The sequence below is a fragment of the Gadus chalcogrammus genome, chromosome 22, assembly GCF_026213295.1.
Source record: "Gadus chalcogrammus isolate NIFS_2021 chromosome 22, NIFS_Gcha_1.0, whole genome shotgun sequence".
NCBI classification, from domain to species: Eukaryota; Metazoa; Chordata; class Actinopteri; order Gadiformes; family Gadidae; genus Gadus; species Gadus chalcogrammus.
In genome coordinates, this window is record NC_079433.1 from 10,226,968 (window position 1) to 10,250,959 (window position 23,992).

At 46.4% G+C, this 23,992-nt stretch overlaps 3 protein-coding genes across 7 annotated transcripts in view; 2 read left to right on the top strand and 1 right to left on the bottom strand.

Annotated features, from left to right (window-relative positions):
- The window catches only part of LOC130376316 (microtubule-actin cross-linking factor 1-like), an 88,384-nt gene extending 81,151 nt beyond the window's left edge, over positions 1–7,233 (top strand). Inside the window, exons 71-77 of one of the 5 annotated variants that reach the window (XM_056583561.1) lie at positions 224–341; positions 1,140–1,202; positions 1,724–1,756; positions 4,009–4,229; positions 5,468–5,578; positions 6,462–6,573; positions 6,947–7,233. In XM_056583561.1, coding sequence (XP_056439536.1) covers positions 224–341; positions 1,140–1,202; positions 1,724–1,756; positions 4,009–4,229; positions 5,468–5,578; positions 6,462–6,573; positions 6,947–7,206 — 918 coding nt within the window. In that variant the 3' untranslated portion in view covers positions 7,207–7,233. The remainder of the gene's footprint in view (positions 1–223; positions 342–1,139; positions 1,203–1,723; positions 1,757–4,008; positions 4,230–5,467; positions 5,579–6,461; positions 6,574–6,946) is intronic. The other 4 variants (XM_056583557.1, XM_056583555.1, XM_056583556.1 and 1 more) reach the window with 4 other exon arrangements.
- Positions 7,234–13,198: 5,965 nt separating this feature from the next.
- On the top strand, positions 13,199–23,430 carry bmp8a (bone morphogenetic protein 8a). The gene is made up of 7 exons (XM_056583568.1): positions 13,199–13,973; positions 17,772–17,964; positions 18,229–18,377; positions 18,659–18,838; positions 19,152–19,231; positions 19,385–19,495; positions 19,873–23,430. The coding sequence occupies exons 1-7, from the start codon at positions 13,418–13,420 to the stop codon at positions 20,020–20,022; spliced, it is 1,419 nt and encodes a 472-aa protein (XP_056439543.1). The 5' UTR covers positions 13,199–13,417; the 3' UTR covers positions 20,023–23,430.
- zgc:91910 (Zinc finger protein 706-like) lies at positions 20,916–23,974 on the bottom strand. Its single transcript, XM_056583572.1, has 4 exons — positions 23,864–23,974; positions 23,048–23,190; positions 22,535–22,667; positions 20,916–22,360 (listed from the first exon to the last, which is right to left on the bottom strand). Exons 2-3 carry the CDS (start codon positions 23,180–23,182, stop codon positions 22,572–22,574), a joined length of 231 nt encoding a protein of 76 aa, XP_056439547.1. The 5' UTR covers positions 23,183–23,190; positions 23,864–23,974; the 3' UTR covers positions 20,916–22,360; positions 22,535–22,571.
- Positions 23,975–23,992: the final 18 nt, after the last annotated feature.

Here is a 23,992-nt window from a genome sequence, read left to right on the forward strand (position 1 = left end):
GGCTGTGTGTCTGGGTGTGATGCCTACAACCGCCTTCACGTGTCCGCCACAGTTGCACCCCTGACTGACTCTCCCTCTTCATCTCTTTCCTCCGTTACCCCAAACACTCTGTCCTATACTTTTATTCTCTCTGTCTCCCTCTCTCCCTCCCCCTTCCATCTGTCTTGGTCCATCCCTCTCTCTCTCTCTCTCTCTCTCTCTCTCTACTTCTCTCTACCATCAGTTCGGGGACTCCCAGCAGCTGCGTCTGGTGCGGATCCTGCGCAGCACGGTCATGGTGAGGGTGGGCGGGGGCTGGATGGCCCTCGACGAGTTCCTGGTCAAGAACGACCCCTGCCGAGGTAAGTCAGGGACACACACACACACACACACACACACACACACACACACACACACACACACACACACACACACACACACACACACACACACACACACACACACACACACACACACACACACACACACACACACACACACACACACACACACCAAAGGTGAAGAGAGACACACGTCTGCACCAGTATGGTACGCAACCCAGAGATCCGGACAGCTGACCACAAACTAGGCTGCACTACAGACCCATTCCAGGCAACCAGAATCCAACCAATCACACTTTATTAAAAATGTTCCATCACCATGGTTAAACAAGTTCCGTTGCCATGACGGCAGGTGGTGCACGAGATGCCATCGCTACTGGTTTTTTTTGTTAGTTGTTTTTCTTTGCATCACATTTTCTTTCACTTCTCTTCATTTTCTCTGTTTGGGGTCTGTACCCTGGACCTCCACTTCTGTAAGCATACGTTTCATATTTGTAACGTATGGTTATGTGTGACATTCCTCTATTCCACTTTTGCCTCCCAGAGTGCTTTCCACAAATTTCATCTTTCCTTAAATTGATTTCCCCTTCCTTCTGTGTACGATTGTCTTTCATCTCTTTCCCAATTTCTCCCGTTTTTATTGTCCTATAAAGACGGAAGGATTGCATTCTGCATTCATCCTCAGCTCTGTTCCTCTCCCTTCCTTGGTCTCCCACCCTCTATCTCTGCCTCCTTTCCTTCCTCCCTCCCTCCCTTCCTCCCTCCCTCCCTCCCTTCCTCCCTCCCTTCCTCCCTCTCTTCCTACTTCTCTTTCCTCAGTGCAACACCCTGGACTTAAGATTCTCCGCTGCGACTCCAGTAGCTCCATCTCATCTCGTATAGGTTGGGCTCTCTCTCTCTCCCTCGCTCCTTCCTAACTCCTCCTCCTCACCCGCTTTGAGGTTTTTCTTTACGTTTGAAAGACCTTTGCTTTTTACTGACCTCTAGTCAGGTGTTTTCAATCTTTCTCTCTCCCTGCCATCTCATTTCTGTCGTCTACTCATCTGCTTTGTGCAGTCAAATAGACTGCTTTAAACACGCTTTTATTTTGTTATTTTTCATAACTGTTTCATAACTGACTGTGTTCCGGTCTTGGATGGGTCCGTTTCAAGCTTGTCTCCGTCTTGCAGACTCTAACTGTGTGTACTAACCTAATGTCTTCCTCCTCTCCCTGTCCCCTCCTCACCCCTGACTGTCTGAAGCCCCCACACACACCTCCACTTCCGGGCCTCACCTGGTGGATGTCTGTGTGCGTGTGTGTGCGTCTGTGTGTGTTTATGTGCATGCACACTCTTTACAACATTCCTGTGTATGTGAATCTTCATTCCACACACGTGTTTCACATTGTCTTCTGTGTCTCTTAGTGGCGGTCACTCCTGGCTATTTCTGCTGCCGAGGTACCTACCCCTTCTCCCTCCCTCTCCCCCTTGCGCTCTCTCTCTCCCCCTTGCTATCTTTCTCTCCCTCTCTCTCTCGCTGTCCATCTATCCATGCTTTCAGCCCATCGGTTCAAGCGTCTAAAACCAATGATGTCCTGTGTGTGTGTGTGTGTGTGTGTGTGTGAACATTGTTTGTGTGTTGTCTGGGCGTATGAATGGGCCTCGTCTCTGTGTATCTATGTTATGCTTTCCTCTCTCACGCACACACACGAAGCAGCAGGGCTTGGCTGACCCTTGTCTTGGTAGAGTCTGATTTATGGCCAGCAAATTCAACATGGACGCCCATGGAACAGGGCAAATAAGAGGCTGGAGGGGAGTTTAAGGACGAGGCTGCGGTGTAATTCTATGTTGTTGTTTTTTCTCCAGACGTCCCCAATGAAAATACCAAAAGTAGCTCCGTTTCTATTTTTCATGCTATTCGAGTATTGAAGCTCTTGGTGGTTTTATTGGGTATGTCGTCGGTTAAAAAAAGAGTCACCCGCTGGTCTTGTTATTGAAATACAATAAATGAATAAAAAAAGAAGTTCCTCATGTCTTATTAAAAATACTGAATCAAAACCGCTCTTTAAGTATTGATTTCTCCAAACCAACTCAATAAGAAATACTAGCAATAGCGTGTAATCAGTAGCGGGGGAGAGAGAGAGGGACCATGTGAGAGTGGGCCTCGGCCGGCCTGTGGTTCAGGGAACTCTGGCTTCCAGTGCGGCTCCTGTTTAAATGGGCTGGCTGCTTGGTGGAGGACCCAATTACAGGGTGCACCTGGGCTGGCGCGGGGGAAGTAATTGCAGGGTGCACCCATTTAATTGACCGGGCCTTTGCTGGTCCCGTTGCTAAGGGTGATGAGTGCGGCCGGTCACGCGCAACACTGTCACTGCTGCTGCTGCTGCTGCTACTACTGCCACTAGCTTCAGCCCACCGCTCCTCCTCCTCCTCCTCCTCCTCCTCCTCCTCCTCCTCCTCCTCCTTCTTCTTCTTCTTCTTCTTCTTCTTCTTCTTCTTCTTCTTCTTCTTCTTCTTCTTCTTCTTCTTCTTCTTCTTCTTCTTCTTCTTCTTCTTCTTCTTCTTCCCTCGTTGCCCAGATGATTTGTCTCCCCCATCCCTCCTCCCACTGGTTTACCTCATTGTTTTTTCCCTCGTTCTCAATTTACTTAACTCTCATCTGATTCTTATTCTAATCATTTGTTCCTCCCTCCCTCCCTCCCTCCCTCCCCTCCTCTGTGTTGCTGGCTGCTCTGGGCTTGTGTATTCTGTCCGCTACCCTCCCCTGGTTCATATCACACTGCTGCTGCTGAGATGAGTGACGTGTGGGAACTCTCTGGTGTTGGTAGTGACTTCTCAATGTAGCTGATTCCACAGGCATACCCTCCCTAAAAAATAAAAATATATATTTGTATATACTGTTGAGATCATATGATGATGTTACCATATTTTTAGACTTTAACTTCATTGTAAATTTTTTGCATTTGGCATGTATCGCATGTGAACACACCTTGTGTCACGTGTGAGTGAAACATCTGCTCAAATTCTAAAGAGAATCCTACCCGACGACACCAACGTATTTGGTGTCCCCAGTCGGGAGGAAGGGTGAATTGATTGGTCTACGATGTTGATTTGGTGCCCCGATGAGATGTTGAGAAATCTGTATGGGATGCTGCTCTCCACTGTGTGTGTGTATGTGGCTGTGTGTGTGTGTGTATTAAGGAATGGGTGCTTGTTTAAAAATAATATTGTTCCTAACGGTCCACTTGTTCACAATCCCCAGTCCCACGCTTCTTCGTGCACGCACACACATCCTCACCCATTTGACCCTTGACCCACCAGAGTGTGCTGGTGCAAGCGCACGTGCTATCCGCTGACCTCCGTGCACGACCTTTGATGTGTGCGGCCAGGGATGCACTGTACACCCCCCCCATTTACACACACACACACACACACACACACACACACACACACACACACACACACACACACACACACACACACACACAGCTCCCCGACTTGCTGACACACAAAGCCTTCATTGCTTGCTATATTCGCAGCATCCTTCAGCAACAACCACAAACTTGTATGAAGATTTAATATTTGATTCTCTCTCTCTCTCTCTCTCTCTCTCTCTCTCTCTCTCTCTCTCTCTCTCTCTCTCTCTCTCTCTCTCTCTCTCTCTCTCTCTCTCTCTCTCTCTCTCTCTCTCTTTCCCCCCCCCCCCCCAGCCCGTGGGCGGACCAACCTGGAGCTGAGGGAGAAGTTCATCATCCACGAGGGCGTGTCCCAGGGCCTGGCGGCCTTCCGCTCGCGGGGCCGGCGCTCCAAGCCCGGCTCGCGCACCGCCTCCCCGACCCGCTCCTCCTCCTCGGCCTCCCACAGCGCCCACAGCTGCGCCTCCCTGCCCTCCACGCCGGCCACGCCCACCGCCTCCTCCTCCTCCTCCAGGGTGAGTAGCCGAGCACAGAGCGGCCCTGCCGCGACCCGGGATCCGGACGTTTGATCGATTGGTGTTATCGAGAACTGCGAACACAGAACGCCCTTTGGTGGGCGGAGTTGGAATGAGATGTTTGTATTATTTCAACACGTTTTTCTCGCAGTTGATTGATGACACTGTGAGCGAAATGTACACACAAACAACACACACACCACAACTCAATGAGAAAAGCTTCTTTGTTGTTAATGTTAAAGAGCCGGATAACCCACAACCTTCAGTGTGCTACTTGTCAGGTTATTAATATACGTTTTATGTTTGTCAGTAATGTGTCCAGGTCAATGTGTCATCATCCCATTGGTGTCAGAAGTGTGTGTGTGTGTGTGTGTGTGTGTGTGTGTGTGTGTGTGTGTGTGTGTGTGTGTGTGTGTGTGTGTGTGTGTGTGTGTGTGTGTGTGTGTGTGTGTGTGTGTGTGTGTGTGTGTGTGTGTGTGTGGGGAGCTCCTCGTGTCGAGGCGTCCTAGTTTTTGTTTCATTTGATGTTTATTTGTCGTTTGTTTTCTTGTGTCTGTTTGTCTCCTCCTCTTCTCCCTCATCCCCTCCTCCTGTTAACCTGGCTTTACAAATGTCCATTCTGCGCTTCGCTTGGGGTCTGTTTGAAAAAAAAACCTTAAAAAAATCAATCGAAACAATGATTAAATTACAACGCATCCGGGCTCGCCCTAAAAAAACACTGCGCTGCACTTCCTGCCAACTTGCCCAACTTCCTCCTCCTGCTGCCACTCCTGCTCTTCCTCAACCTCCTTTCACTTAAACAATCCATCCCTCCTTCCCTCCTTACCCTACCTCCTACCGTCCTTCCCCCCTTGCCCTACCTCATTCTCTCCTTGCCTTCCCTCCTACTTCCTTCCCACCTACCTCCTTCCCTTCTACCTCCTTGACCTTCCTCCTTCCCTCCTACCTCTTTACCTCCTTGCCCTTCCTCCTTCCCTCCTTGCCCTACCTTCTCTCCCTTCCTCCTTCCTTCCTACCTCCTTCCCGCCTACCTCCGTCCCCCCTTGCCCTACCTCCTTCACCTTCCTCCTTCCCTCCTACCTAATTCTCTCCTTGCCCTACCACCTTCACGCCTACCTCCGTCCCTCCTACTTCCTTCCTTGCCCGACCTCCTTCCCTCCTTCCCTCCTTCCTCCGTCCCTCCTACTTCCTTCCCTCCTTGCCCTACCTCCTTCCCTCCTACCCCCTTCCCCCTCCAGTCCTCAAACACCCATTCTCGTGACTACGCCAAGCCCTGGCTTGCTCACAGTAAAACCCCGACGACCTCCAAGTCTAACTGCTGCCCGGATCAGGCGGCCCTGGGGCCCGAGGTAACTGAGCGACCCCCCCACCCCCACCCTTAAAACCCTCCCACCCCCACTAACTCCCCCACCCTTAACGCCAGGCCTCCCAGACCCGGTCAGCGCGCTTCAAACCGCAAAAACACCCACACTCATACATGCACAGACAATACACACATGCATAAATGAAAAGACACACACACACGCATGCATGCTGAGACACACACACTCATACATGCACAGACACACACAGGCATACATGCACAGACACACACACACAAACTTATGCATGAACACACATGTGCACACAAACACACGTGCGCACACACCCTGACAGTCACAAACTCACAAATTCAAGGTATCTCTTTAAGATAAGCTTATTAACGGTATTATCTTTTCTTTAATCTAGAAAATATGTGTTTCCATGACTACTACAATGCTGGAAGTGTTTCAAAAGAAATAAATAATTTAATAATATCTTTTTATGCAATTTACTTTAGTTCACAGTGTACCTGGCTACACTGCAATGCAAGACGTAGGCACGCATAGAAATGTCCCACATTTTAATATAAAGGTTGTCTACGGAGTGTGATGAATATTTAAGTCACTATTTAAAAATGCTGCGTATATATAGTCCGATACAATCTACAAAAATGGGTTGGTTGGAGCAAATATGTTCTTTATTTTCAGTAGTCAACTTGTCCAATGGTACAATACCACTTGCAGACATTCAGGTCTAAAAGTCATTGTTTTTGTCATGTAAAGAGTGTTGGTGTAGCAGTGTAGCGTGTTCTGGGGACCCCTGTAGTGCTGGGTCTTGAGGTTCCCCTGTAGCCCCAGCACCACAGTAGCGCTACATCAGGCACTGAGCTAGCAGTAGCGCTGTGCTGACGTGTGCTGGGCCCTCCTACAGGGGACGGCGGCGGGCTCCAAGCTGAAGAGGCCCACCTTCCACTCCAGCCGAGGGTCTCTGACCGGGGAGAACGGGGGCTCCACGCCCACCAGCGCCAAACCAGGCCGACCCGGTGAGAAGCCTGAAAGCGTTTTACTCAGGAGCTTCCTTATTGTGTTACTGTTGGGTTGTAGAATGAACTGTAAACCGAACCATGTGGTCTCACTTGCTACCTGGTTTGTACAGCAGCAATCCTTTCACTCTAAAGTTAATTTCAAATTTAAAACTTTTGTTTTGGTTTTCATTATTTTTTACGCTAACTGCATAGCTTACCTTATCGCTAGCACGGAATGTTAGCCATGTTTGAGGAGTTGAAGAGGCTGAAAAGTTAGCAAAAAATGAGACACCCTCCTTCAAGCCTCAGTTTTGTTTCGTGACGGTCCACTCAACCGCCCTCTCCTTCCTCCTTCCTCCTCCTCCTCCTCCTCCTTCTCCTCCCCCCGCAGACCCCAAGCGCGCGGGCACTACGGCGGGCGCCGCCGCCGCCAGCCGCGCGGGCAGCCGGGCGGGCAGCAGGGCGGGCAGCCGGGCCAGCAGCCGGCGGGGCAGCGACGCCTCGGACGCCTCGGAGCTCCAGGAGTCGCGCTCGGTGTGTTCCGACACCTCGGACACGCCGCGGAGGCCCGGCGCCGCCAAGCCCTCCAAGATCCCCACCATCTCCAAGAAGACCCCCAGCCCCAAGGGCCCCCCCACGCTGAAGAAGTAGGGCCCCCACCGGGGGGGGGGGGGGGGGGGATCACAGACAAATACGACGACGATGATGAGAGAGAAAGGAACGGAAATTAAAAAAAATAAAGAATGCTCCGCACAGAACGGTGGATGACGTGGCAGAGCGGCCGTTTGTTTTGGCCCCTCCGGTCGCGACGGGGGGTCAGAGTGGTCTGATCCAAACCTCTTTCCATAGGGCTGTTATGAGACGCTGCACTAAGACACGGGGGGAAAGGAGGGCCGGTGGTGTGTCTCATTCTCTCCGTTTCCCCCCCCCCCTCCTCGCACACAAAAACAAACCAAGGGTTCAGGGCCCGTGCGACCAGAGATGACGAAGAGGACCTCCCGGTTACAAACCCGATCCAGGTGGCCTTTCCCGGGACACTCTTGTGATCCAGAAAGTTTTTCGGGGATCGTAACGAGAAAGGCTTCCACAAGGTCTCCCACTGAATCCACACACACACACACACACACACACACACACGCGCGTCTCTGAGCGGGACGGGAAGCTGCCTTATGTCCCGTACCAGACCTCTGCTCAGAGAACAGAAGACAGATACGTGTTCCCCACTCTACGCCTCTACAACAGTGATACACAGAATACACACTCAAACGCACACGCAGACAGACTCTGAATAACATTTTAACAGAAGAAAACCCTCACATTGCTGCCCTGAAGTGGTTCGGTCGGTGGCTTCCACCATACGGCCTCCCTAAAATACACCGCCCGCCGACACCCGGGACGGGAACACTTTGGGGGTTTTATCCGGCTGCCTCGGGCCCGCGACGCTCCTCTCAGAGATGGCAGATGGGCAGCTGCTAAAAGAAAAAAAAGAACCATTGCACGACTGTGCTGTGCTGAATTCCCCGGGTCTGGTTGGGTTGAGCGGACCGGGGAACCAGACACCCACAGCATACCTGTGGTGGGCGGGTTTAGGAGCAGAGGAAGCTTCCAGAAAGAGACTTCCTGTGTCGAAGCCAACGCCGAGCGTCCCCCCCCTCCCGACCACCGGGGGGCGACACTACCGTGGACTTTCATACCAGCGGGGTGACGAGAAGGGGCTCGCTGGCTTTGAACCGACAACCCCTTGTTTTTTAATGGTGTCAGCCGCACGGCTCAACAGCACATCGGACACACAACGAGACGAGACCCGACTATGTCTGAAGAGTGTGACAACCAACGCACACACCAGCCAGCCGTCTCCTCAGCCCGAGTCTAGCGCGTCGCCCCTGGCAACCAAGCACACGCACACGCATACACAAACAGGCACACATACAGACACACACACAAATGCGTGTACAAGTAGCTGTGTGTATAATGTGTGTCACTGGCATGTGTTACTGAAAAACTAAAGGTCACTGACTCGAGTGACTGACTCGAGTCACTGTATGCAAAACCTTTGACAAATGTTATTTTTTTGTTTTGATTTGTTTTTTTCGTCTTTGTCATTGTGTCGTTCTGGTTTATTTATAATCCAGTTGTACTTTTGTTTATCCAACTAAAACTAAAGTATCTAACTAAAGTTACAAATCTATATTTATTTTTGAGCTCCATATCATATCAATCGTTGCAGAGCGCAATTAGTATTACAAATCAAGAAAACACGTTTTTTTTGTACAAGTCTGTATGGTCTGATCTGCTCTTTGGACATCTTTTGTGTGTAAATGTGTTTTCACGTCATCCTAATGTTGCATTCGTCATAACAATGTTTTTTTGTTATTTTTGATGATATCTATTTACCAGATCATGACCAAAGGGGTTTGCCCTTGTGAAGAAAAAGAAAACTTCAAATGTTGATTGAAGGGTGACTTTGGCAGAGCAGGGCCAACGAAAGGGGTAACTTCCTTTCTCATGTCCCACCTTCCCTAGCATCTGTCCCTATAGGCTCGTTTTTTTAAATGTCCCACTTGATTGGATGGGACCCCCAAGATTGTGTGTCATCTCGACGCAAGAGATGAAGTTTGTGAGAAAACCTTGAAAGGAATTTATAGCAAGGAAGAATGCGCAGGAAAGAACATCTTACGGTGATTTTTATTTATTTATTGTCCCGGTGAAGCAGGGGCGTGGTTTCCGTGGAGACGAACCCTCAGCCTTTTGATGCCGTGCTATTTTCTGTGTGACAACGTTGGGTTGGGTAGATGAAGTCCATTGTGTAAAACAAAAAACTAAAATTATAAACATTTTGTTCTGTTTTTGTATTAAAAAAATATGCTTGCAGTAAAGAGCCTCTTGTCGTAAATATATTGGGGGTCTTATTTGCTGATGTAAAGATTTGTCTCATGAAATCGCTTCCCATATAATAATACAATTGGGAAGGAAAATAGTTCCCTTTTTTATTAATTTCATAAATCGAAAGTTGCGCTTTTGGTTTGAATTTATACACTTGTGTAAAAGGAGAATTTGAACACATTCTGAGATTGGCCTCAGGATCAAAATCACTGAACAATCGTACACATGCAATACGATGACTGGGCCCTACGTTTTGGATGGGGTTCATTTTTTAATTATAATTCAAATAATTATGAGTATAGTGTGTTTCATTGGAAGGAGGATAATATTTGAATTAAATTAAGAATGGTGATAGAATGTGAGACCCCAAACATTGTCCCATACTTCAAACTAACTTATTTATTGTGTCGTGCAAACTTTAGTGCTCTAGCGTTTTGGCATGTGAATGTCTGTTGACCTAAACTGTGTGACGTGTGTGTGTGTGTTTGTTTTTTTCCCCACTGGTTGACGTCTACTTGAACATAGCAGCTTAAAGAGACCGGACGGACGTTGCCTGGTAATTGGGGGTTTCTAATTGTCCTCCACTGAGATGTGTGTGTGTGTGTGTGTGTGTGTGTGTGTGTGTGTGTGTGTGTGTGTGTGTGTGTGTGTGTGTGTGTGTGTGTGTGTGTGTGTGTGTGTGTGTGTGTGTGTGGGGGGGGGGTACTGTGGGTAAGGGCTGCCTTAGTGGGTTTATCCTGAGGGATGTTCAGCACTTGTTCCATCTTGGGTAGCCTGCATAAGAACAAAACTCTCAGCGTAAACATCCTTATCTTTTCCACCTGGTTTAAAATGGCAGACAGACTGGAGGCGGGGTGTACTGTTTCCTGTTTAGATTCAACTGGTTCCACGGATAAGATCTGCAGCTGTCTCTGTCGTTTCAAGCACTGCATTAACGAACACCCAAACCCCAACACCAGTAGATTGGTTAGCCTTTACGACGACTCTAAGATAAACACATTCGGTTGCATGCATTACCTGTGATTGGTTGAAATGGTTACATGGCCACCTGCTGTTTAGGTATGTAAGGGAAAACGTATGGAGAGAATCAGAAAACAAAGGATAATTATGGAGAGAAATAAAAAAAAAAATATTCAAATAGCATTGCTATTTGAAAAAGATTGTGACATACTTAGTAAATTAGTTTAGTTAGGGTTAGACTGGTCAACTTTTTCCGTATTTATCACATCTCCCTTAAAACTAACTCGCTAATTTGATAGATTTATGATCCTATTCAGAAAGATAGTTTGTCTTGAAAGTGGAAGAGGCCTTTGCTACACTTGTCTAATGATTTCCAGAGGTCCTCGGAGCACACACACGCTCCACTATCAGCTCCACATCTATATGCCTTTCTCCTTCCCGATCTTAGTCTGCCATCGTAAAAAACCCTTCCTCGAGTTACAAGCATTATCATATCCTCCCTCTCATGTTACATAGAATAAGACTGAGTCTCCAAAAGAGGCATTTGTTTGTCTATCTGTCCGTCTCTCTCTCTCTCTCTCTCTCTCTCTCCCTCTCCCTCTCCCTCTCTCTTTCTCTCTATTGAGTTCCATTGATCCACAGTGAGAGGTGAACTATAATGGTGTATCTATTGAGTGGTACTTATTTTACAATCAATTAATAATACAGAAAACACAGTCTGAGATACACATTCACAGATTTAATATTTCCCACCTGTAGTGGGCCCTGGATGTCCTCTCCTTCCCTCCTCTCCTCTTCTCTCCTCTCCCCTCCTTCTCTTCTCTCCTTTCCTCTCCTCTCCCTTCCTCTCCTCCCCTCTCCTCTCCTCTCCTCTCCCATCCTTCTCTCCTCTCCTCTCCTCTCCCCTCCTTCTCTCCTCTCCTCTCCTCTCCACTCCTTCTCTGGCATATGCGGTCCTAACCTCTGATGTCCAGGGCGTGAAGCAGTTGGAGAGCAAGGCGGCATTCCCAATTCCTGGTGTGTGGGAACGCGTGGGATGAGACTCGGGGCGGTCAGCACGGTTTGGTCAACATTATTCGTGCCTCTTTCAAAGTACCTTTCAAAGTTCACCACAAGCACTATGGGCTGCCTTTGAAGCCTAGCATGCACACACACACACACGCGCACACACACGCGCGCACACACACAGACACACACACACACACACACACACACGTCTGGCACTAGCTCACTAGGCCTGCTGCTATATTTGAATCCTTCTTTCTCTTCCAAATCCCACGACAGAAATACACCGCTGCCACACCTTGTATGTTCGCAGCAAACTGGACCGACGCTTTGATTAATTATCGGACGGCGCAACAGGAAACAGGCTTTAACGCAGCAGAACGCAAACCCAGCTGCGTCCAGGCAGTGTGGCTCATTCCGTTGGATCTCCCTCGTCATCGCGTTCCAGAGAGTTTGCTGTACGCCACTGAAGGTAGACTTAGTGAGGAATTTCCTTACTGTGGTACACCAATGCTTTGTTCACCACCAAACCCACTGCGTGACACACGTTCATGTCCAGGGACTCGGAAACTGCAGGCCTTCAGCTTTGGGTATGAAAAAGAGGCAAAGAATGCCAAGGAAATGGATGCAAACGTAAATTGAGTTGTTATGGCTGAGGGCAAAAAAAACTTGGGGGTATGTTATACCATTTACAAAATGGCCAATCGTGTGTTCGTTCAGATTCCCCAGATGGTAGTTAAGCATGAAAGAGAGACGCTATGAAAAGATGAAAAGATAGAAGGGTGGAGGCAAAATGAGGGAGGGAGAGATGAGGTCTCCCAGCGAGGCCACTAGGAGGGGCGATGGGTGTAAGCAGGGAGGGCCAGAGAGAGAAAGAAAGAAAGAAAGAAAGAAAGAGGTGGACATTCGACAAAGTGAGGGACAGAAAGAAGTTTAAGAGGGGAGGAGGATGGAGATTATTGGAAAGAAGTTCTGTGGCTGATGGGATAAGGGTAGGGGACTTCTGGAGCAAGCGGCAACACATTGCATGTACAGAAGACCATCTCTCCCAAGGATTACAATCAGGAAGCACTTAACAAAAAAAACTGGATTAAGGGACGCATCTGGATGTGGGTGTGAGCTCATCTTGGACGGATAAATAAATACTCAAGCCTAACTGGATAAACACTTGGAGTGATCTCGGAGGGTTCCACTCTGGACGTGGCTTCCTGTGTGGGATTGTGACCCTCTACCGTCCACAGAGCGAAACCCTAGCAGGTGTGATCTAATGCTTCCCTTCTTTTTGATGTCTGAATCCTACCCCAGTGAGCCAATCTAATGATACGCCTCTCCCGCCTCAACACAAGCGCCCCAGTGCCTGTGCTCTTAAATTAAACTCGCCGTAGTCCTCCCTTCAAGTTCCCGGCACTTCAAAGAAGAGCGCAATTTTCCAACCAGGGGTCAATGTTTGTCTATATTCAAACACATCCCATCGGCCTCGCTTGTAATCATGTCGGCGCACTCATTACGTCTGCGGTTCGCCATGCCATCGCTAGACGCCCGAGTCTGAGCAGTGTGCGCGAGGGAAGGTGAAAAGGCAGCAGTAGGAAAGAGTGAGCAACCCGACCGAGAGGTAAACAGAAGCGGCTTGGGCCAGGTAAACATGTCTCGGCTGCGGCCAGCTGTCCTCTAAACAAGCCGGACATAAATCAACACAGGGTAGAGCGTTGGTCCTCGGTGCCTTCGCGCAGAGTCCCGGAGTATCATAGGCTGCTCTGGGCAGCTTCAGGGTGGGGGGGGGGGGGGGGGGGGAAACCGAGAGGAGAGGAGCCAACGTTTGAGACGCGCAGACGGTCTTTGCGTCTGATGTTGTGGAGTCTATTTGGTGGAAACCTGTGGCGTTGTTCAGAGGGATTAAGGAGAACCCTGAGTTAGTAGCGGGGGGAACAACGGATTCTCTGCTGGGATAAAGAAGAGAAGAAGAAGCAAGCGGAGTCAAGAAGGAGACGTGGGAGACAAGGCAGACAGTCAAGGCATGGGGTCGGACTATCCTTCCTCCCGCCGGACCGCGGGCGACTCTGGGAGTTCTAGGAGCCCCACACACACACGCTGCAGCTGCAGCAACGGCAGCGGCAGCAGCAGGAGAGTCAGGGGTGTCCGCTGCTCCCCGTTCCTCCATCCCCGGACCCTGTTCCTGGTCCCCCTGCTGCTGCTGCTGTCCCTGCCCCTGTGGAGCCAGCAGGCCGAGGCCGTGGTGCACTCCAGCTTCAAGCGGCTCAGCGGCCGGGAGAAGAAGGAGATGCAGAAGGAGATCCTGTCCGTCCTGGGCCTGCCGGGGAGACCCAGGCCCCACCCCCCTCTCCGGCCGCCCTCCTCGGCCCCCCTGTTCATGCTGGACCTGTACCACGCCGTGTCGGCCGAGGGCGAGGAGCAGGGGAACGACATCCTGGGTAATAACGGAGTGAGGATGGGCGTGGCCGATGGGCGGGGTCACGTGATCCACGGCGTGCTGCCGACCCTCAGCACGCACACGCCGCCGCTGGGGACGGTGATCAGCGAGGCGGACACCGTGATGAGCTTCGTCAACCTGGGTGAGTGGTGCTGCTGATCACATGAGTGATGTCACTGGAGGTGCTGATCACCTGAGTGATGTCACTGGAGGTGCTGATCACCTGAGTGACTGCTTACCTTCATTAGTTACTAGAGGTTCTGCTTACCTTCATTAGTTACTAGAGGTTCTGCTTACCTTCATTAGTTACTAGAGGTTCTGCTTACCTTCATTAGTTACTAGAGGTTCTGCTTACCTTCATTAGTTACTAGAGGTTCTGCTTACCTTCATTAGTTACTAGAGGTTCTGCTTACCTTCATTAGTTACTAGAGGTGCTGCTTACCTTCATTAGTTACTAGAGGTTCTGCTTACCTTCATTAGTTACTAGAGGTTCTGCTTACCTTTATTAGTTACTAGATGTGCTGATCCTTCAAGAGATGACACTAAAGGACCAGGGGTCTCATTTATAACCATTGCGTACGCACAAAACGGGGCTGAATTTGGCGTACGTGAATTTCCAAGCCAAGGTTGTGTTCTATAAAAAAAAAAACTTGACGGGAGAATGTGCGCAGCCCTAAGCAAACTCTGACCCATGCGCACGCATGGTTTGGTGGAAAAGGAGAATTGGCGACACAGATGGTGTGGTGGTGAACTGAAGTCAGACAGAAGAATTGTAGAGTGAGAAGAACGATTATGTTTTATCATCGCCCTTCATAAATTTAATTTCAACCCGTATCATGCGTTAAATATGTAATCAGAATAATTTAAGTCAACTAGGTTTTTTCTCAGTTGTAACTCCAGAAACATCTCCCTAGAATAGAAATAAAATAAAAATCTCTATATTTAATCCCGTCATTCCATACTGTCCACTGACGGCGCAACTGCATGGAATAAAGCATCTGTCTAACATGTGTCAATAACTTAAGATTTTATGTAAACACATAATCAAATGTCAATTAAATCCCAAGTGTGGAAAACCAAGCCACACTCCTCATCACAATCGTTGTCCGTTACTCTCGATGCGCAGCTGCGCACACTTGTAGGCACTGTGATTTATAAAGCAAAGTTTGCGTCCGGTGTGCGTACGCAGGGTTTTATAAATCTGAATATTTTTTGCCGCACGCAAAACTTGGCTTTTGGGCGTACGTACACTTTTAGTAGCGATCCCACGCACAGTTTTATAAATAAGACCCCAGGTGCTGATCACCTGAGGCTACCTTTTTGTTATAATATCACAACACATCTAATCACAATAACAATGACATTAAAATGTGTTCATCTTCCATATCATCTAATCCTCGCCAATAATGGTTGAACTTCTGCTTATCGACTTCTACATGAATAAGTTGTACATGTTGTTTAGGAATAAACTAACTTGAACACCATTTTATACTTTGACAATAGCAACAGCAGATACGTATTTTGTGTAAAGATCGAATTTCAGATTAAATTAATAGATTCAGATTGATTTACCAGATTGAGGCTGATATTTGAATTTGTATACATACATTGTTTGCTTTGTATGAACATCTAACGGCTAATTTAATAACAGAGCTGGGAGTTAGTCGTTTCAGAAAGTGAAGAGTAGGGCCAAACATCTGGATATGCTAATTTAAGTAACATGTTTTTAATTAAAAGCTGGTTAAAAGTCCTGGTAAAACTTGAGGGCCTAGAAATCAGATGTCTCAGATGGTTGTAAAATAAACACAGCAGGACTTTTACTTTCCTAATGTGGAAGGGCCGCCCTCGACTGATAACCACCCAGAGTCTTTATGAGCAGCCTGCACAGGGGTCAGAGCCCTGCAGCCGTCACACATTACCACCGACTAATCCTATTAGGGTACTATTACAGCACAAACACAGGGAGATTATAGAGCTGAGCTTGTGTCTAATTGCTTAAAATAAAGATTTAACACATTCATCACTCAAGTGAAAGTGTAATCGTTTTACCACAATGCTATCATACTTGCCTCATGATAACATACACAAATATAAAAATATGTTTCAAATATATTTTACTAAACCTGAAGCAATACTAAGGAATTCAACTCCATTCATATTTATATATCTGAATATAGTCACATCTAAATATAGCAGGGATAAATCATAATACTTTGGAATTTCGTTTTTATTTATAGAATAAAAGTGGAATCTAATTAAATGCAATAAGTACACACTTGAAGTCAACTCCTTCAGAGTAATAACCAGTTAAAAGACTGTGGAAGCAGTGTGTGTTTCAGCAGGCTAACAATTTGTTCATGCTAGATTATATCCACAGTCAGGAACATTCTGGATATCTTGAATCTTCTCCATGCCATAAACACGTCAAGGCCAAGCTTATGTTTATCCTTATCAAGGTCTGAATAATTAAACTTCCTTTCCAATGGCTTCCTTCCTCCGGGCCGCTGGAATGTTGCACCGTGGGAAAACACTCCGCAAAAGGTTTATTCAAATTTAGAATTATAAATACTAGAGATACCAATACCCCTTTTTTAATGAACTCCAAATTATACAGCGTTTAGTTTACTCTCATCTTAATGACTTCACTAATCATAATTGGTTAGTTTTTTCTGTAACAGTTTGATAGTCTAGATTGAGGCTTAGATTGAGGGCAATCCAGTTAGAGAAACAAAAACAGAAAATAATAATTACATTCTGCGGTTCCCTTTCAGTATTCCCCAGTATTTAACACCAAAACATTTATGGAAGCTAGCAAATAAAGGTTTGGCAGAAAAGCATTCAAAAATGAAAGAAGAATCATAGATTTATAGATTCCCCTGTGCCATGTATAGAATCAAAGATGTCCAATGTATGCCTGCATTGTGTGTGTGTGTGTGTGTGTGTGTGTGTGTGTGTGTGTGTGTGTGTGTGTGTGTGTGTGTGTGTGTGTGTGTGTGTGTGTGTGTGTGTGTGTGTGTGTGTGTGTGTGTGTGTGTGTGTGTGTGTGTGTGTGCGTGCGTGCGTGCATCACCATCCACACATCTGTGCATGGGAAGACACAGCTGGTTAGAATTACATGTCCCAGTGACACACAGGCGGAGAGCGTCAGAGACGACAGAGGATATGAAAAAAGCGATGGAAGATGCAGGTCTATAAATACAAGCCAGGGCTGTGATTAGTGGTGTGTGTGTGTGCTGCACAGCTGCAGCGGTCAGAGCCCTTAGTCTCTCTAATTACTGTACTCCGCACCATGTGTGTGTGTGTGGGGTAAAGACACTGTACTCTGCTTTAGTCAGTGTATGGAGGATGTGTTACTGTATTGTAGGCTAACCTTAATATTGCCGTTTTGTAGTGAGGGAATCCCTGATTTCGGCAAGGTGATATATATTTTGTTTGACAACTTTATATGAGACAGTAGGTTTATGACATCCCACCCGATAAGGAATTTGTGTTTACACAGAACACCAATAAACAAACTAATTGCAGGGGGTTCTCTTGTGTTCTGTATCTACAGCGTAGCTCTTGAGTCTGCTGGAGTAAAAAGAAAAAAGCGATGTTTATACATCAGGGAGGTATAATGGGAACTCGCAGCGTGCCAGAGTTGCTCAAACCTGTATGTTTCGGTTTTGAGGAGTGTCTGCTGCCACCTTGTGGTCAGATGGGGAAACGTCTAAAGAAAACGTCTCTTTTATATACAGATAAACCTTTAAGATAAAGATGCACCTACATTTGAGCCTATAAAGTCCCATTTTTCGATAAACAAACCTTTTATAGCACATTCATATTTTCCCATGCATATTAATAATGCATATCAATGTACATTTAGAGCACACATCATCATATACAGGCGTATCCTCCATCGGAACGTGAATGTGATTTTATTCACCTGTTCCTCCTCCAGTGGAGCAGGAGAGGGATCTGCTGCAGCCCCGGCCCTACTGGAAGGAGTTCCGCTTCGACCTCACCCCCCTCCCGCAGGGGGAGACGGTGACCGCCGCAGAGTTCCGTATCTACAAGACCCTGACGATGGGCCAGCGGGCTAACCGCACCCTCCATATCTCCGTCTACGAGATCCAGCGAGACAACAGACACAGGTAGGAGCCTTCCAGAGCCGGGGGGACAGTGGGGGGAGTTCAGGGCAAGTGGGGCAATTAAAAACGATAGTGGAATTATTCTCCTACAGGCTATGTTGATAGGTTATTTAAATTATTTGATTAGGATTAGGACACAATAAGGGTGTCTTCCATTCAATTGTAAAACATCTGGTATTAAGGCCCCTATAGCAATGAAGGCAAACCAATAGGCTCTAGTCCTGGATAACTGACTTTCCATTCCTGTGTTTCTACGTTCCTTCCCAGAGAGCCTGAACTGGTTCTGCTGGACATCCAGTCTGTCCCTGCTGGCCAGGAAGGTTGGCTGGCCTTTGACGTCACCTCCGCCTCCAACCGCTGGCTCCTCCACCCGCGCAGTAACCTGGGGATACGGCTCTACGTGGAGACAGAGGAAGGTGCGTCTGGTGCCATACATAGTTCCATGTTGAAATTGGCTCACTAATCGTGCCCTATATATTGCACTGTCTAGGAGTCAATCCATCCAGGGAATTGTTCTATATAAATCCTGTTATTCTGGTCCGATTTTGAAGAAAATTATATATATTTAAAGGGGGTAACGCTATAGCTATAACTGTGGTTACAACTCAAGCCACTAGAGGCTGCTCATGGTATAACTTGCACAGTGCAGGTTTAAAATATAGATTTCCTCAGTGTGTTTCAAACCGTGTCCCCGCAGATCGCTCCCTGTCCGCTGGCTGGATCGGTTTGGTTGGGCGCCGGGGCCCTCGTTCCAAGCAGCCCTTCATGGTGACGTTCTTCAGGGCCAGCCAGATTCCCTGCCGCCCACCGCGCGCCGTCAAACCAAACCCCCGCAAGAAGAAACACAAATACGACCTGCCCGTCCCCAGCATACATGGTACGTTAATTAACGTGACCATTTGTTGAATATTTCTCTTCTGGTGTTTACCCACCGTTTGTCACCATTGGTCATCATTAGAACAAAAAAGATCAACTGTTGAATAGTTTATTTGATAATTAAGTGAGACTTAATTATCTGAGTGGAAACTGGAAACAGATTCGCAGTGAGTGTGAGATGATCAAATTCATTGTGATTCTGAAAGGTTTCCAGTATGAATAGGCCTGTACACACCATCTCAATGTTTCACTGTATCACCGTTTATATAATGCTTAAGTGAGGATTAAATCAAATAGGCCTACTTACTTTTCAGATCACAGTCACGCCAACAGTGGGCGCCAGGCGTGCAGAAAACACGAACTCTACGTCAGCTTCAGTGACCTCGGCTGGAAGGTGGGTCTGATTATTATTTTCTAACTATATTTTCGAAAAAACCATAGTTTGCCATATATGTCAGCGTAAGCGTTGATATTGACTAAAAGAAGCCATATTTTATATGTGTCATTCGTAGTGACGGTAGAAGTGCTTTACCTGTATTTCTTTCAGGACTGGGTGTTGGCCCCTACGGGCTACTCTGCCTACTACTGTGATGGGGAATGTCTTTACCCTCTGGGCTCCTGCATGAACGCGACCAACCACGCCCTCATCCAACAAGTGGTCTGTACTCAATCCACCACTCAAAGGAGAATCCTCCACAACCATTACTTTGGAGTAAAAAGGTGTCGTTGTTTAGGTTTGGTTTTGGCTCAATAAAGGTGATATGGCTCTGGCTATCGGATCACAATATTGATCTGACTTTGTAAAAATCTGCTTCGAATTAGCCTCAGCCTTCGGAAACTAGTTTTTTTCTTCCGGAGGATCTAGGGTAGTTCCCTTTTTGCTAGGTTTGCAATGGGGGCATGAAACTTGCGTCTTCATTTAAAATGCAATGTAAAATGACCTTTAGGCCACTGCAAGATTATTTCAGTTCCTCCTACCAAAATATAAGTTGTTTCACTAAAGTTTATTTTTGCTCCACCTAATGTGCTCCTCAGGTGCATCTGTTAAAGCCAGAGGAGGTGCCCAAGGCGTGCTGCGCACCCACCAAACTGAGTCCCATCTCGGTGCTCTTCTACGACGAACACAACAACGTCATCCTCAAGAAGCACCGCAACATGGTGGTCAAGACCTGCGGATGTCTATGATACATCATCCCCTCCCCCCAGGCCCCAGTAGCAGGAGTGTTAGGTATATGTTCTTAAGGTTGTTGTACGAGCTGAAATGAGGTGGAATGATTTATAATGGCAATTATAAGGAAACCCATTTAGGCTCTGAAGCGCTTAACCGGTGGAGGGGAAACAATTAAGTTAGAATCCTTTGGCATTGAAAAAGCCACATGGCGTAGGTTTAAATCGAATCAGTACTTATTTTGACTATAAAATTCATTGAGTAGGATAACTGGATCCATGAACATGATGTATAAGCAGCTGGATAATGGCATAATATCCACGCAATCTCAGTAATCTTTGATTACAGGGTAGGATAGGATCAATCAAGTGTTATTGCAATCCTAAAAATCTCATTAACACGCGCACTCTATCTGATCCAGATGTTTCTCTTGTGACCATCTGGAAAGATTGAATCGCATCTCTAGGGTCAAAGGTCAGATCGTCAGTTTGTTTGATCATCGTGTTTATAAAGAGTGGTACTGCATGCTTAGCATAGCTGCCTTGAAGATTTATATAGGATATGTGCTGCTATGTTTTCCTAAACTGATTTAGTTCATCGAAAGATATTGCCCTTAAGCTAGAGTGGACCGTTTAACACTGTACTGTGTGATGAAACAAGATACAAGTTTGTGTGTTCAAGTCTACCCTCAAAGCTATCCAATTCCAGTTTTAAGTCGAAGTAAGACTTCCTCCATTTGCTTTTTAAAGCCACCATGATTTCACTGAATATTCTGGGGACCTCCCAGATTTTATTTGATATATAATTTTGTCTTAATATTATCATATTGTTTCAGAGTAGGGGAGCCTTCAACATCAATTTTGTCATAATACTGTAAATATAAGGCCGTATACAGATACTTTAGTTACAGGAATAGACCATATTTGTACTGTTTTAAGTTTTTGCACATATTTTGTACATTTCACTCAGATTAACTTGATATACATGGTAGCATATGACATTTGATTTCAGAACTTCCTTCCCATTAATTAATACCTTCCACATTAAATGAGGGGTTTGAATACAACAGTGTCAACATATACCCCTTTGACTTTAACATTGCCTTTTTTAAATGTCATAATCAACCTCGAAATGGTGATCAGCAGTCAGAAGTCATATTACAAAAGGTGCTTTGATAAATAAAGCGTTGTAGTGTTACTTTAAATACATTGCCGTTTATTGAAAAGGTTAAAAAGCAAAACATACATCAGCAGTCGTAACTAATTAGTTAGCCTTTTATACTTCAATTGCATGATGCTGCGCAAGTTTGAATCTTTATATCTAGATAGATATATAAAAAAAACTAGACCGCTACAACGTCTTGGCCTTTGCCTGAAATGTCATCCGAACTGTTCAGTTCACGGCAGTGAATTCAAATTAGTTGAAAGTGATTAAGAGACCACAAGAGAGCAAGTATCAGGAGGTATACGTGCATAGTTCTGGAACCAATGGAATTATTTTCCTTAAAAATGGAATCCTGAATGCGGCGCATGTCACCCTTACATTCTATTCCCAAGTCTTGCACCATGGGCCTCATTCACCTAAAGGCCAGAACAAAGTTGGCCAGTAGTAGAATGAGGCCAGTTAGAACAACGTAACCTCAGTGCATGGGGATAGGGTGGGCAGCAGGGGTTGCATGACACAGGGTGTCTTAGCATTGCAACAGTGAGGCATGGATGAACAACACCCAATACACTCAAGGTCACTAGGTACTGTTGGTCGAGGCATGACCAAGAGGAAAGAAGCAAATCGGAACCAGAGCCATTTTTTTTGCGTTGTTTGGCCTGGAAAGCCTTGGTCCCAAAAAGCTAAAAACGTTCAAACATGTTCTTTGTTTTATCCACAACTTGTATTTAATCGTTCAAAAAAAAGCACAATGAATTTAGCTAGTGGTTTGCTGTGCAAGTCCAGGTTATTGATGCAGGATAAATGACAATGGTCATAGCCATTCAAACACAAACATGACACATGTCCGTAATGATGCGTTTTGGCCTGACCGAAATATATTTTAAAGGGGGTGTGGCGGCTGTTTGCTTTGTGGTCGGTCATTAGCAGTTTCAGACAAAAGCAACCGTTCTGTTCGTTATGGAACATTATGGGACACAAAGCAGATAAGCTGTTTTGCTCAAAAGACAAATAAAAAAATAACAGATGCTGGTTTACTCAGTGTTCTTTTCCCAACATGCACAGACACACAACATAGGCATCATCACCGCCGAATAAAGCCATTCTGTCCATGATATTAACAAACACCGGGGTCCCAGAAGTCACCGTTGGGGGATCTTGTTTTTCCTTCAAGTCATCGTCATTGTGTATCTGTAAGGATAAAAACAACTGATCAATTTAAATATCCCTCAGGGAGCATTTCGTACGAGAGGGAAGGAGGCATAGATGTCCACGTTGCAGTAAAATATACAACCAGCTGGGCCAAGATAAGCGCCAGTAGCTGCAGTTTGTTCCATAAATGCAAGGGGCCGGTGTCTCTCTTACCCATCACTCGGGCAGGGGACTCCAGCCTGCTGCTCTCCTATGCCTTGACGTCCACAAGCTCTGGAGGCATGGGTGACTTGGGGTGTTTGCTCTCAAAATGCTGCTTGAAGGTCTTGGGGTCTGGCATCATTGTCTGGAGGGAGAACACCAGGCGAAATGTGATTCACCACACAGAGAACCATTTTATCATGTTGATGAATGGGTTATATACCACTGAATCCCTCCGGGTCCGGTACAAGCCCAAAGTGCGCATTATATTGACCACCCAGATAGATTTGCATGGTGATCACGGATACTTAAAGAAGGTGCCTTAAAGCGAGTCTTAACAGATTTGACTGTATTTTGTCCCAACCAATGCTGGGATAAATCACGTGCAATCATCAATAACTAGCATGAACAACAACATTTTAATATTATAAGGAGTGACTTCTAGATAAGAAATAGAGACAAACCCACTATGAAAAAGTAGTAGTAAAAAAAAAACTAGCCAGCACTTGCCGCTATAAAACTCACCCTGCAGACAGGGCAGGTGTGGACCAGAGCTGCCATTGCTGATGACTTCTGCTCAGCCAAACCACCCTTCTTTTTATCTGAAGCCTTCTTGGCGTTCTTCTGCTGGGACTGGATCTTCTGCTGCCCTCGAGCCATGATCCTAGCTATGATGGAAGAAGCATAGTGAGATTACAGACCTTTCAAGACCTTGAATATCAATATATTAACAGAATACCAGTCACATGGGAGTGTAATTGGTACGAATTCATATTTATTTGGGATTGAATTTAGAGAAGCACTGGAAAAAATATATAACCCTTTCTAATAAGATATGATACGTCTTCGGTGGCTAGGTACTACGGAGTTGACCTGATCACACACATGTTTGTTGACTCAGGAATAGCGGGGGCACTGTAGTCATGAACGATATCTAATCTTCGGTTGAAACCCAACACAACAAATGGTTAAGCCAACAGTCGGCCTTCTAGGTTACGATTCTGATTCGAGTTCAACTACAACCTTAATACTACCATCACACCAAGTGTTACATTAAAAGTGTTATCGGGCTATAGATAATCGTCAATACTCCAACCCAAACCGACATATGTTACGGATTCATTTCTACGCATCGTTTAGACACGTCTTCTTCAACACGGTGGCCTCGCTAGGCTAGCTTCGTTAGCCGAACGCGCTACATCCAAATAGCGCTCTTCTAAATGACGATGTTGCCCGCCGGTGCACTAACATGAAACCCCTTTCCATAACGAGTGGATATTTTGACAAACAAAATGGTGCTCTCCAATGAAAAGGATACCAAACGAGATTCTGAAAATGTACCTTGTATCTTGCTTTCTTTTCTTCAGTCGTTTCCTTTTACCACTGAGACTTTCAGAGGAATCTTTAGAGAGGGCATTTGGCTACATCATTTTGCTGTAAATCTACAATACATATTATCTACAGCGCCAC

Excerpts from the sequence above, each read along its gene's own strand:
- bmp8a (XM_056583568.1), top strand. The coding sequence starts at position 13,418 with ATGGGGTCGGACTATCCTTCCTCCCGCCGGACCGCGGGCGACTCTGGG. Across the intron at positions 17,965-18,228 it reads CAGCGAGACAACAGACACAG|AGAGCCTGAACTGGTTCTGC; the intron begins GTAGGAGCCTTC and ends GTTCCTTCCCAG. Across the intron at positions 19,496-19,872 it reads ACGCCCTCATCCAACAAGTG|GTGCATCTGTTAAAGCCAGA; the intron begins GTCTGTACTCAA and ends TGTGCTCCTCAG.
- zgc:91910 (XM_056583572.1), bottom strand. The coding sequence starts at position 23,182 with ATGGCTCGAGGGCAGCAGAAGATCCAGTCCCAGCAGAAGAACGCCAAG. Across the intron at positions 22,668-23,047 it reads ACACCTGCCCTGTCTGCAGG|ACAATGATGCCAGACCCCAA; the intron begins GTGAGTTTTATA and ends TTCTCCCTCCAG.